Raw genomic sequence first — 14,867 nt, forward strand, 5'->3', positions numbered from 1 at the left:
AGTGAAAAGATATTGAAGTTACTTAAATGTAGCAGACTGTAAACTAAAAGAAGAAAATTCTCGTGAGACGCACACACTTCTTCACGACGCATGTCATTCATTTTCGCCTGCGTGGTGCTTGGTCGGTATCTGTACTGAAGGGCTCTGATTGGGAGGACAGGACGATTCTTCGCGCCCATTCAGCGAGGCTATGGACAATGGACAGTGGACATATAAATAGAAATATTCGGCCTATGTCGTTTTTTGGTAGCACACTTCGTGGAGTCGCAAGTTGGCCGGAACTACATATGTCTTGGTATGTGTTGGTGCAATATCGGTCGACACCAAAATGCCTATTTCTATGAATTATCCGTATTTTATATCGAGGGGAGGGGTATGCATATAGAAATCAAAATATCCAGCGACATTGACCGCGAGATTCATTTCCAAGTTTATAAAATCTTTCAAAAACAATCTGTACATTATGTTGATTTACGAAATAATTTTGGTCTCCTATCAAGCTCGCTTCCACACAATTGTTTTTCTTTGGGGGGTGCGACAGGTGCGGCTCCGGCTTGAATGCGCATCATTGGGTGCGAGAAATCGTCGGCTATAAAGTTTAGCAATGGGTATATTGTGACGTAGCAAGCAAATGACGTCACATTTAAAAAGAATATTGTTCTCTTACAAAGCCTTTTCATCCCAATCATTATATTGTCTTCCAATATGTCTACAAATATCAGCTCCTAGAAGCAAATTAAACGTAATCGTTAGTAATCGTGAGTGATTTTCCCAAGTAATCGTATTTGTAATCGACTACTTCGAGATTTTGCTGTAATCGTGTGATTATGAAGGAATTAGTCGTAATCGCAATCGATTACTTTCATGAAGTAATCACCCTAAGCCTGATTGTGACATGCTTCGACCTATGCCATATTATTACAACGACAGTTACACCTATATATTAGGGATGGTGTGAACCTCTGAAAGGTTCAGGTTTGTGTGAACGCGAACCTTTTTGAAAGGTTCTGTGTGAACGCAAACGTGAACCTCATGACGTCACGTTCCGTCATATTGCTAATTCCAACCCTACATTTCAGTGAAGTGATAGCCTATATTAATGTACACGATGCGTAGCGACGAATCGAGCCACATAATGCCACAATGCTGAAGTACATATTGACGTTTTAAACGTCGCCAAATGTATCCACTGTGGCAATCATATGATATAATTATCCCATAAAATCAATATTTTCCGTCGCTTTGCCAACAATTTCCACGATGACTTGCAAGGGATTATAAGCTTACGCCTTAACGGTCTAGGTCCGACCGGACAATGTATCCGGCGTCTGAGTGAAATGCTACATTGGTATTGAGCAGAGTGTAAAACGGGTTACTGTACTTGATACCGACATTACCCCTTTAACAAGTTATACGTCAGTAGCCAACACCTCAATCGTACGGATTTGGTTTTTATAATACAATGAACATATGAAATCAAGATTGACCCAGTACGCCTGCTACATTTTTTATATCCGACGACGATATCAATTACATTGATTGGTTGAATAAGCATCATTCGCTGACTACTTACATGTAGTGTAATTCGCTCTTGATGTTGTGTGATTGCGGATCAAGCTCACAGCAGAGTGTCACTAAAGATTCACTAACGGAAAGCTGGATATTTCGAGTAAACTTTTGTAACAAAGCAAGTAAAATGTTTGAGTTATCACGGTGCATGCTTGATTAGTGTCGATTTTTTATGCTGCCAGCGCCATGCATGGAGTAGGCTGCAGGTGAAATGCAATAAATTTCAACCAAAGATGCTATAATGAAGTAAAAATTATAATATATGAAAAAAGTTCACAGAGCAGAACCTAACAAGGTTCGTTTGTGAACGTGGACCTCTAAATCTCCGAGGTTCACACACAGAACGCGAACGTGAACCTCACGTTCACACCATCCCTACTATATATACCGTCGACTGCACTTAATTCGGACACTTTGGTTAGGGTATTTTTTGGCCGAATTGACCGAGTGGCGCAGTTGGTTAAGCACCAGTGTCACGACACTAATGGCAGTGTTTGGAATCCCGGTTCGGACTAACTTCTATGTGTAGGAGGTTATATGGGCTTCTCATCGCCGACCCCACTGCAATAGCAGTGACTTAAAAAGCCCAACTACACTAAGCCGAGCTCTAATTCGGCAGCAACAGAACCGATGAACCGATGAAGTGTGCCTAACAGAGACTGCCGGAGAGAGTGCAGGAAAAATGAAAAGACCTGAAGAAATGCATTGAACTGTTGAATTGTCATGTCGTGAAGCACAAAGCCTCAAACAGGCTAAAAGCACCACTGTTGTAATATTAATATTATAATAATATTAATCTAAATACATTGCTATAGATAGCTGGTGCACATAATGAACTGTGCATCAGAGTATAACAGAACAAAACCAATAAAATATGATTTCCATACAAAACGAAACAAAACGAATATTCATTGCAAATCTGATGTTGCCTTTCAGTATCTGTTCAGTTCAGAAATGCGAGATTTCACCTTTGAATGTGTCATGGTATTATGCGGTTGAAACGTAAGCGTGAGACCAATTGCGTGATTGCAAATGAGCGTATAAATATTAGAGATGGACTTGACATTTCAGAAAGACTGGGTCCGATTTCAAATCCCATTGGATTGTCTCCCCATTGCACATGACCTACCACCAGCCCCACAACAGTGCTGGGATGACTTGAGTCATTTTTTTTTCGTATGACTTGACTTGACACGAGTCACTTTGCAAAAATGACTTGATTTGACTTGACTTAACACGTCGCTTCTGAAATATGGATTGACTCGTGACTCGGAGCAAAATTTACGAGTCAATTTTAAGTCACCAACTAACGGTGTCGATAAAAATGTCTGATTTTGCATATAGTCGGATTTTATATCATAAAACATCGATTCCATTGTAGTATAATATTCATTCACAAGATATTCATTTCCGTTGGTAGTATCTTCGTACTATCTACCGATATATCACAGGTAAATAACACCTGGAACGTTCCTTCAATAACAGGATAGATTGTTACTGGAAATGATAAAATTTATCTTTGGCCATTCTTCACTAATCGTGTAGCCCTATTGACTACACTGGCCAACAATTTCTTTTTCGAGTGCCAAAGATATTTTAATGGTTTATGGGTATTTTTGGGCTGCTGAGCTCGAAAATGACAGTTGTTTCTTTGAATTGGCTCTATTTGTTGAGATATTGATATTTTTTTAATTAAAAGAAAGAAAAATCGTTAACTTTAGTAACTGCCAAATGTGAACAGAAGTATCAGTAACATGATTATTGGAAATGTCTCTTAAGCCAATACAATACTTATTCTGGACCAGATATTCCACTATGTCTATTTGCTATTGTAGCATCCCACTACTTCAGAAAAATAGGACATTTAAGACACTCCATTTTGGACAGCATAACTTGTTTAGCTTCAACCTATATACAGTATGTTGCTGTACTGTATATCTCTACCGTTATGAGTGATTTACTCAGCATTCTGCAAACTATACAGCATCACACATTAAACCAGGCGATATGAGTTTAACAGTAGAAGCATCATTCTGATAAGCTGCAGTTTCTTTGTATTGTTAACCACAAGTACACTGTCGAGTACCTTGAGTTATCACATGACATCAATATCTCATTTTATAGATATGTAGCTATAGCGATGTTCTATAGTTGTGTAAGGTGCTTTGATACCTAACTGAATGTACTTTGAGCGTTACTAAAGGCAGTGCTTGTGTTTTGACGTCTGCTGTTTTGGTTTACTGCTAATATCGCCCTATTTTTGCTTGATCTTTACATGAAATCTGGTTCCCGTTTACAAGACTCGTCTCCGTGTTAACGATTGCGTGGTTAGCGATATCGCTTCAGAACTCAACGAATACGGTATGTACAATGTACATGCTTGAAGACGGATGTAGACTCATCAAAGTTTTAGAAAAAGTGAATTTTACCTACGTCAAAATTGGGTATTTTTAGCATTTTTTGAAAATAAGATATGGAATATCTCAACAAGTAAAGCCAATTCGGAAAAACCTAATGACATTTCTGGATTGAGCGACATGCAAATACCCTAAAACCGTCGAAACTTTCTTGACTCCAAAATTTGTGTTTACCAGTGTTATATCAGAGCATAGTGTCCTATATGGTGTCGACACAGGCAAATCTCACGCCTCAGTGAAATTGATCACGTCACAATTTCCATTTGGCTACAGGCAATTAGACAGTCATTTTTGACCGGCTTGCCGAGCATTAAATTTGGTAAAACGGGTATCAATCGAAAGCCGACTCTTTCTGGCTCTTTTTCTCTTGAGCTACTCTCTTGTTTCGCCAGACAGCATTGTTGCGTCTTGAGCTGCTCTCTCTCGTTTCGCCAGACAGCATTGTTGCGTCTAAATGCCAATCTCCATAACAATGAAAAGTTCGAGGCTGATTGTGGAAGTTCCAGGGCCATGAGCGGAATAAAATTTATATTTTCGTAATCAGTGCAGATTCAGCTTGCGATTGATATCCGTTTTACCAAATTTAATGCTCGGCAAGCCGGTCAAAAATGACCGTCAAATTGCCTGTAGCCAAATGGAAATTGTGACGTGATCAATTTCACTGAGCCGTGAGATTTGCTTGTGTCGACGCCATATAGGACACTATGATCCGAGGTTTCACTTTGTCTGGTCGCCCACGCACTGCTGGCTACCAATCTAAATAAACCCCGAAACACCCTTCCTAATATTTAGATCAAATATCTTCAAGTTGAAGTATTTTATTCACACTCCATTTAATTACATTCTATATTTGTTGGCTTATGAACTCACAAATCTGCAAGAGAGTTTTACACAGTTTCTGTATATGGAACGGTCTGTTTTTTTTTCGTGAAGTTACTGCCACCTCATTCCACTGCCGAATGTCCAATTGTAAATATTAGACGCGTTTTGTTGCACTGGTTTCGATCTTAGTCGACGAACTGTCGTTTTACCCGTCCACATAAATTTGATTATATACATTTGAATATCGCGTTACACCGAAGCGATGAATTTTCTTCATATCACCTCATCACGAGAACCATGAGCTGGAAGTCGTTCCAGAACTTCGTTCAATCTGGCTACTACGAGCTCCATCTGAAATTGATAGCAGAGTGAACATGCGGTCATTCGTAGAAATCGACAAAATTTCGATTCGGAGAGTCAAACATTTGCCGACACTGAACAGACTTGTCAAACCAGAAAATTAAAATTGATCAAAATTAGATTGGAACTATAATTATACCTATCCATTTTTTTCCGAATTAGATTAGCATTAGAATGATACCTTCACAGCAGACTTGGACAACTAGAAAATTTTCAGCTTTTCTGAATTAGATTAGAATTAGAATTAGAGCTCCACAGTTTTTTTCAAACTAGATTAGAATTAGAATTAGAGCTACACAGTTTTTCCGAATTAGGTTAGAATTAGAATTAGAGCTACACAGCTTTTCTCAAATTAGATTAGAATTAGAATTAGAGCTACTAAGCTTTTTCCAGATTAGATTAGAATTAGAATTAGAGCTACTAAGTTCGCAGAAACTTGGAAATTGAATGAAATTGCATATGGGAAATGAATAAAGCAAAATGCAGTTCACATCAAATCACAGTGCGTGGTGCAAAAGGCCGTGAGGCGATAAGCGCCACATATTTTTGTTTAATAAACAACAACAACAGTGCATTCCCATAACTATGAGAATGGTTAACTTCTGTACACCAAGCTTGGCTCGATTTTTACTATACTTTAATGAAATATTACTTCTTTTATGGTAACCGTGGGCATCGCCCATGTTAGTCAGAATGGCGATGTACTAACGTAAGGTTTTAGAAACTAGAATGTTGTTCGCAGACTACAAGCTACTCTAGCAGGCTATTGTTCGTCATAATATCTACTATGACTGCACGGTGTAAGTAAGGAGATGGCGGCTTGGCACTGGATTTCCCTGCGCAAGAGGGATATTCTTTTTAACTCACTGCAATAGTACAATATGCCTCGGACAAAGAGGAATTTTCAGGAAAACAATAATTAGATTAGAACTAGAATTAGAGAATACGGACATTTCACAAATTAGATTAGAATTAGAATTAGAGCATGAGAACATTTCACAAATTAGATTAGAATTAGAATTAGAGCACGGAAGCATTTCACAAATTAGATTAGAATTAGATTACTGGCATTTCGCTCTAATTTAGTGAAATTAGACAACTAGCATTATCTAGTTTTCCAAGTCTGCTTCACAGCTCTTTCCCAGATTAGAATGGAACTAAAATTACCGAGTTCACGAAAGAATAGAAATTAAATGAAGTTCAGCTCATATGAATTCAGAGTTCATTCTGGTAAGTCTGAGAATGGCAAATGACTGTACAGCAAATCTGTATGTCGTTTCTCACAATAAAGTTATCCTGTAGCATATCCAGGAAAACTAGAAATTACAGCGCAGAAACATTGAAAATTCGATTCGAATTAGAACTAGAGCAGAAAAAAATTTAACATGTGGCTTAGAATTATAATACCGGCATTTCGTTCTAATTAATTTAATTAGTAGGAGTGGTGTGAACCTCTGAACGGTTCAGGTTCGTGTGAAGGCAAACCATTTTTAAACGGTCTGTGTGAGCGCGAACGTGAACCTATGGCGTCACGTGACGTCATATTGCTAATTCCAACTCTACATTTCAGTGAAGCGATATATTAATGTAGAACGCTAGCGACCTCTCAGGCCCATTACACCACAATGCTGTATCTTCCCAATTTTCCCAGATCTGCTTTATATTAATGTCATTGATTAGTTGAATAAATATCATTTCGATTTTGATGTTGTGTGATTGTGGGTCAAGCTCACAGCACAGTTTTTGAGATTGGCAAGGTGCATACTCGTTTAGTGCTGATGTTATGTTTCTTGCGTCGTGCATAGAGTTGCACGAAGTTGAAATGCAAAGACTTTCAACCAAAAATGTTATCGTGACGTGAAATTGTAATATATGAAAAAGGTTCACAGTGCAGAACCTACCAAGGTTCGTTTGTAAACGGGAACCACTAAATTTCTGAGGTTCACACAAAGAACGCGAACGTGAACCGCGCATTCGCACCATCCCTACTAATTAGACAACTAGAATTATCTAGTAGTTCACGTCTCTCTAGGATAAGTTGGAAAAGTTTTTGACAGTTTCAGGATGGGCCCACAGGATCAGGGGATTCTAAATAAGTAAATTCAGAGTTCCATTACAATGCGCTCATATTCGAACCTGCATCTCCAAACTTTCCAAACGAAGAGTGACCGGTGCTTGCTGTCGACCGGACTCTTGACATCCTTCTAAAAATGAACATAACAACTTAACTGACGCAACTACAACTCAGATATTTCATAGTAAAAAAAGAAAACGGTGTTACAAATCGTGTCTAAGATTATAGGGGGGCTTATTCATCCACTTCAAATAACACCAATTTCAGCAGAGGTGTTCGTTAAGGAAATAGTTCGACTTATTACTCAAGTACATGTTAACTTTTTGTTAGTCTACTTCCCTTTCTATTCAACGAGGACTAAACTAAATATACTCATTTTTTTTTAATGTTATAGAATGAAGTTGGGGTACGTTTGCATGACGCATGGGGTAAAATGAGGCGATATAGCAGCTGCAGTACTGTAACTAAAATATTATCTAATGTCGCACATATTCCTGGCGTGAATAGTCAGTTTGTGCTATACTCGCCGCTATTTCAAAACGTTTTTAACAGCTCTATGAATTTGTTTTTCAAATTATAATTGTAATTACTGGATTATTCTCATAGGCCAGTGGTTCCCAACCGTGGAGGAATTCCCCCGTTCGAGGGAATTTTGCAATTTTTAGGGAGGAATTCCACTTTAGAATTGTAACTGATTTCCCAAATTGTTCATGTCTGAACTGTCATGTAGTCAACCAGTTTAATCCGAACGTATGCTCCTTATGGCCGGTTATTTTCTGAAAGTATGTTCAAATGCTATTTGAAATCTCTTTTTCACATACAAATTCCCACTTGTTTTTTTAAACTAGTTCAGATGTGCTGCAGTTTGCAAGACAATTTTGTAGGCCAGCGACGGCCTCTCAATCAAATATATCCTAAGCGAGCAAATGTCATGCCGAATCTATCACAACAAGGCCTCTGGTGAAAGTATTTATCTTATATTTTCAGACAGTGACAAAATATTCCAACATCATCGATTCAAGTCAAAGACATCGCTAGCCTGGCTTTATTTTAGCGAACAGCTACCCGATCGAAAAAAGACATGTTAAACTTGCTGCAATGTTGCCGAAACGTAATGGGTGTCCTAAATTTCAATGAGCTCCAGCCGGGAATCTGATCACGTGTATGCTATATATCAGGGTTGTAACCAAGTCACGGGGCTCCGAGTCACAAGTCGATCTCACTTTCATAGTTTTGATTCGAGTCAAGTCGAGTCATTTTCAATTCACCATTGAGTCAAGTCACCGAGCAGAGAGTCGAGTCCGAGTCATGGTATTATGACTCGAGTTCGAGTCCAAGTCATTGTGTTGACTGCTCAGTTCCCAGTTGAAGTCTTGTTAAACCCACTTTTTATATCTCTGTTTGGTGACATTGAATGATTTGGATTTATAATATACTAATCTTCCTCACTTTGAGCAGTTTCTTGTCGCATTTTCAAGTACCAGGACCAGTAGACGAAATTCCAACAGTGTGGCTACGTTACTATTCTTCGAAATTACAATTGAATGTCGGTCTTGGCCGTCTTATATTCTCGAGTCTTGCACAATGACTCGAGTCCAAGTCGAATCAACGCACAGTTTGTCCCGAGTCGAGTCGAGTCGTTTCCGTATTTTGTGAAAATGAATCGAGTCAAGTCGAGTCATCAGAAAATGGTGACTCGAGTCAGACTCGACTCTGGTCAACCCTGCTATATATTAAAGTACCAATATTATTGGCCAAATGCATACGTAAAACTTGAAAATAAAATAGCAAGACCAGTAAATTTATGCATACTGATTTTTCACATCAGTTATACTATAGCGATTGGTGCATGGTAAGCCAAAAACACAAATTGAAGTGTGGGGACTGTTGAGTCAATCCTTCCAGAATTTGTTTGATTGGGACCAAGACCATCGTTTTTGGAGGTTTACAAAGTGTTGGTACAGCCCTGCTGGAAACAAAACACTCGGCACCGCCCGTCTTATTCTCTCAGTCAACAGGTGTTTGCGCGGTAAAAATGAACTTTTTTAATCCTCTGGCAGATTTCTCCTAAGAGGGGAATTTTAACTTAAAAAGGTTGGGAACCACTGTCATAGGCTTTTCTACTTCCTTCAAAATATTTTGTTATGCCACGGAAATGACTATAGTTCTACTTGTAATTGCGTGTAAAATACTTTTACTTTCACTTGAGAAGCAACGCTGAATTCTTTGACCACCTCCTAGTTATTAGTAGGTGGGATATGTGGAGAGGTGGCAACACTGGGAACGAACTATGACAGAATGAAGCGATGCCATTATTTTGGACATTAGATAACTTTTTCAACCGTTGATATATGCTCATTGCTCACGCACCTTCGTTGGACGTCACCAGGGAACGATCGACTTTCCTCGCGAGGTCTTTCACGGCAAACTCCAAATTCACGAATCCTTGCGAACATTTCTCTGCAACGTCTTGTACGTCACAAGGTTTTCGACATCGCTGTAACAAGGTTTGACTCGTCATCGCTGTTAAGTTGGTGACAAATGTATATTCACGTGAAACTCTTTCTTCCACAGCAAATAGATCAAAATCCTAGCCGCTCTAACGCCGTTTTTGTACTTCTCCGGGAGAGTTCTGCGTAAATAAATGGAAAATAAATGGCATTCAAGTCCGCGTTCAAGCACGCAACCTGCTCGGTCGGGCGCCGTCACTTGTTTTGATGACGTCATTTGCATAGGGCATTGGATCTGTCTTTCCCATTATCAACATGCCGACAGCGGAATTTTTCCTCAACCGATCCGCTCTCAACTGATCCGCTCTCAACTGATCCGCGTAAAAGTTCCAGGTCCCGACTTTGTTTGAGCCATGCACTGTTGAATGATGTCTCCACCTGTACCGTCCGAGAGGATCACGCAATAAGAGAACGCCTTCTGAGGATATGTTGGAGATGTTTGGAATCGCGGTCAAGTTGAAAGCAAAAATCGCAAAAGTGTATGGTATTCAATGGATTCTTGGGTTACAAGACATAATCCCAGCTCATTCTTAATTCGTCTAAAATCGGACTTCCTATTATTACCCGAACATGCATTCGATCGAACTCCAGAGGTTAGGACAGGTGAGTCAGTTTTAGAGGTTCAGAGATTCGGTTCTATCTCGTCACATGATTCCTGTTAAGGCTTGAAACATAACGAGTGTCTTAGTCATTGAATTCCGAGCATGTACAAGTGCAGGAGTAAGTGCGCACGAGAGCGAGAGTGTGAATGCCCAATTGGTTGCCCAACAATGGTCAATACGCTTGCGGTTTGCGCTGCTTCGCACCTGCTCTTAGACGGCATGGTTGCGCCACAATACCAAGCTCCGTTACAATGCAACATTCGAGGCTGATTTTGGGGTGTTCCAGGACCACGAGCAGAAAAAAATTTATATTTTCGCAATCAGTACCACGGTAGCTTTTGATTGATACAAATTTTATCAAACTTATTGGTCGGCAAGCCGCGGTCAAAAATTACCGTGAAAATGCCTTTTGACCAAATGGAAAGTGTGACGTTGACTAATTTCACTGAGCCGTGAGATTTGCTTGTGTCTACACCATGGAGGACACTATGATCACACCATCTCTTGTGATATTGATATTTTCGCTGCAGGTAGCCTGTAGCCAATTAGTGGACGCACTCACTCGACCGGTGACTGCCGTGACCGTATTTTATTCGTGATTTCGCTCAAGCCAGTGGTTCTCAAACTTGAGGGACGTGAAAGCGCGCAGCTGAGGCCAGTTGAATTATTTTACCTCCAATTCATAGTTATTGCTCTGTGTATACTCCGAATTTCATATTAGAGAATTCTCTCATCAACAGTCATAACCTCCAGGCCCATCAAACTTTCTGTTGGGATTGCTAGCATTCTGGTTGCATTTTATGATATGACGATTACGGGGACGCGAAAGTTTTCACTATCATAGTAAGATTTGAGAACTGCTGGCTTCAACAGTCCAACTCAGCGATGGAAATGACACCCATTGAGATGGTTACACGTTTTGTTAAGATTGCTCATCTCTGAGGGTGTTCCTGCTCCCGTGACCAGGTTTTTGTTTACATTCTTGCAATCAGTGTGACAGAAACTTTCGATCAAGTCCGGTTTTATTTAATCTGTGTGGTATATCGCAGCTTCTAAGATTACCGAAAACGTACGTTGACCGCGAAGAGTTCGTTACTACAGATACGGAGCCTGTGTGAATCCTCGCCTCTCAAAAGATTAAGAATTACTGCTTTAAAGGGATCGATTTAAGCAGTCAAGTTAACGTCGGGAAGCATCCGGACTCACAGACATACCACGATTGGATATATCTGGTCGCGATCGGGAGCCGGCGAATTACATTTTCCTTGCGATATCTTTGCCGTGCTTTCAGAGCCAAACCGGAGCCGAGTACACCCTGTCCAACGAAAGGTGCCAATCAATTATCTCGTCCGGTTGCACGCTAGACTTTAAATACATGGGTGGAAAATAAACCATGTACCAGATTCCCATCGTAGCTTCCGCAGCACCGTGAGGTGTGAGTCGGGCAACAAAATGTTGCTGTAATACCCATTCCAATTGATGAAAATGCATCACATACATGAATATTCTGGAGATATGTACTATGGGTTTAGTGGGTTCGATGTGTATAACGTTCTTGCGACTTCTTGCGATGGTACAAGAACACGCTATCCGTTCCGTTCACACCCATTGTAATTGGTGTTAAAGCAAAATTTAACAATGCAAACCCTCACCGCTGGCAGAGCGAAAAACGGAACCGCGAATATGATGAAACAAGCGCCGACGACCTTACCAAGCATCGTTCGCGGGACATAGTCACCGTAGCCGATGGTGGTAGCGGTGACCTGAACAAATCGATTCCATGATTCACGATTGAGCTCGAAGTGACTTTATGCGGAACTCACAATTCCCCACCAGAGAGCACCGCCAAAATTTTCGAAGCGGTTGTCGTATCCGATCAGATTCTCGTGGCCGGTGTGATTGTACACTGCGGTAAATTAATATTTATTTCGGTGCTGCGCTCTAAATATGACACGGTCTAAAATTGAAGTAGAATTTAAGAAAGCATATTGGCAGCAGTCACTATCTTTAGAAAGCCAGTGTATTCGAACAGCTGCTGAAAGATTTTAACGAAATGTATCATTCCACTGCATTCATCTCTCTGAAATCGAGGTCACGCATTTTCTTGTCGTTTGCGAAACTTGTCGAACTTATTGTAAATAAACCATCATGCTTAGTAAGACAGAGCTCCTTCGTAATTTCGTGTAGGACAACAACTATATGCAATGGGACAGTGACTTTTTGAGGCTAACGGCTGCTACTAACACATTTTTTTCTTTTTCTTTTAAACATAAGACCACATCATGTGGTTCGTGGACCAATGTTACCTCTAAGCTGCGCACGAACGCAATGGTGCAGTGCTGACACGGTCTCTGCGCACAAAAAATCTTAGCTGCGCACAAAAATGCCGAAGTGATGACCTTTTTCTAATCGTTACGCACTGCTGTCTAAGGGACCGCGCAGTGAGTTGGTGAGTGCGCACAGACTCGTTAAAAATTAAAGGGAACATTGCCGCCGATATATGTGCATGCGACATAATGCTATGGGACACTTCAGCATGCAACAATTGGGCATGTGACACTTGAGCATGTGGGTGAAATTTGCGGATAGGTTCAGGTATGGTTTTAGATTAAGGATTGGGTTAGGGATAGGTTTGCAGTTAGGATATATATATATACATATTATGGTTGCCATACGTCCGGAATTTCCAGGACATGTCCAGAATTTCACTGTTCAAACTGGCGTCCGGGAGGAATTTCTAAAATATGCCAAATGTCCGGAATTTTGAAGACTTGACGTAGGCTCATAATTTTTTCGTAAATCAGCATAAAAACAGCTTTTTTTTTAGGAATATTCATGCTGATGCATGATATTTTTCTTCGCGCTGCGCGCGATTTACTATCACAGTTATTGATTTTTATGGAGACTATCACCCTTTCAAAATCTGCAATAAAATATAAATATAAACAACCTTCATTTACTGGAATAAGCCTAATTGTGATCGCAATTATAGGAGGACGGTCAACGGTATATTCCTAGAGATCGTTAAGGCGGTTTAAATGCTTCATTCAAAGAGAGTGGTTCCAAACGGGAGGGGGGTCGTTTGCCTTTATTCTGGGGTTTGCGAATATGTTGAATTAAATAGTATATTCATATTGAAATAAACCCGAATATTTTCGGCTGACACTCGTCAGGGGTAATCGTCAGCAACTAGTAGAGAATTGGAAAGAACATTGTATATCAACAATCGTATCACAAAATATGACGTAACCAGCATGAAAGATAGAGCGTTCAATGTACTATTTTTAGGTGGTACACGAACTCCTTTTGTTGACAGAGTTTTGGTTGGTGTATTTTGATAAAAGTTGATTCCAAGGCACACAAATGGAATTGTGAGCGGCCTCGCCCTACGATTCGAAATCGGTCGTCTCGATAATTATTCGCACAAATCGGATTATCCAACAGAGGTTTGCCGATGGCAGAATTAATGGCTTTTGATCGATCAGCATCAATCTTAAGTGGATGAGTTAAGGGTGAGCTTTTCACTGAGCGTGTTCTGATAAATCTGGGGACATGTTGGTTTATTCGTTATTTGAATTATTTTCGCTGAAAAAACAATTAACAAGAATGTCGGGACGAGGTAAAGGTGGCAAGGGTTTGGGAAAAGGAGGCGCCAAGCGTCACAGAAAGGTGTTGCGTGATAACATCCAAGGAATCACCAAGCCCGCCATCCGCCGTCTGGCACGTCGTGGCGGAGTGAAGCGTATCTCCGGACTCATCTACGAGGAGACCAGAGGTGTGCTGAAGGTCTTCCTCGAGAACGTCATCAGAGACGCTGTCACTTACACCGAACACGCCAAGAGAAAGACCGTCACCGCTCTGGACGTAGTCTACGCCTTGAAACGTCAAGGACGAACTCTGTACGGGTTCGGCGGATAAGCGACTCGCTACTGCGATCACAACAACATGTCCCCAGATTTATCAGAACACGCTCAGTGAAAAGCTCACCCTTAACTCATCCACTTAAGATTGATGCTGATCGATCAAAAGCCATTAATTCTGCCATCGGCAAACATCTGTTGGATAATCCGATTTGTGCGAATAATTATCGAGACAACCGATTTCGAATCGTAGGGCGAGGCCGCTCACAATTCCATTTGTGTGCCGCCTTGGAATCAACTTTTATCAAAATACACCAACCAAAACTCTGTCAACAAAAGGAGTTCGTGTACCACCTAAAAATAGTACATTGAACGCTCTCTCTTTCATGCTGGTTACGTCATATTTTGTGATACGATTGTTGATATACAATGTTCTTTCCAATTCTCTACTAGTTGCTGACGATTACCCCTGACGAGTGTCAGCCGAAAATATTCGGGTTCATTTCAATATGAATATACTATTTAATTGTATATTGAAGTTCTGTACCTCCAAGAAGCTCTTCGAATATGTTGAACGTAATCAGCTTCCAAATTAACCCGTGAGTAAGACTGAGCAAAGGTGCTGACTTCTTTTAGTAATGAGCTCATCAAAT

At 40.3% G+C, this 14,867-nt stretch overlaps 2 protein-coding genes across 2 annotated transcripts; one reads left to right on the forward strand and one right to left on the reverse strand.

The window, feature by feature from the left end:
* Positions 1-4,798: 4,798 nt before the first annotated feature.
* On the reverse strand, positions 4,799-11,747 carry LOC145435297 (potassium voltage-gated channel subfamily KQT member 1-like). The gene is made up of 6 exons (XM_080312601.1): positions 11,569-11,747; positions 9,930-10,130; positions 9,796-9,874; positions 9,613-9,739; positions 7,305-7,372; positions 4,799-5,159 (listed from the first exon to the last, which is right to left on the reverse strand). The coding sequence occupies exons 2-6, from the start codon at positions 10,007-10,009 to the stop codon at positions 5,082-5,084; spliced, it is 432 nt and encodes a 143-aa protein (XP_080168727.1). The 5' UTR covers positions 10,010-10,130; positions 11,569-11,747; the 3' UTR covers positions 4,799-5,081.
* Positions 11,748-13,934: 2,187 nt separating this feature from the next.
* LOC145435873 (histone H4) lies at positions 13,935-14,279 on the forward strand. The gene has a single exon (XM_080313136.1). It carries the CDS (start codon positions 13,961-13,963, stop codon positions 14,270-14,272), a length of 312 nt encoding a protein of 103 aa, XP_080169262.1. The 5' UTR covers positions 13,935-13,960; the 3' UTR covers positions 14,273-14,279.
* The last annotated feature ends 588 nt before the right edge of the window (positions 14,280-14,867 follow it).

This window comes from Botryllus schlosseri, chromosome 3 (genome assembly GCF_051294905.1).
Source record: "Botryllus schlosseri isolate E-star chromosome 3, Bs_hap1, whole genome shotgun sequence".
Taxonomy (NCBI): Eukaryota; Metazoa; Chordata; class Ascidiacea; order Stolidobranchia; family Styelidae; genus Botryllus; species Botryllus schlosseri.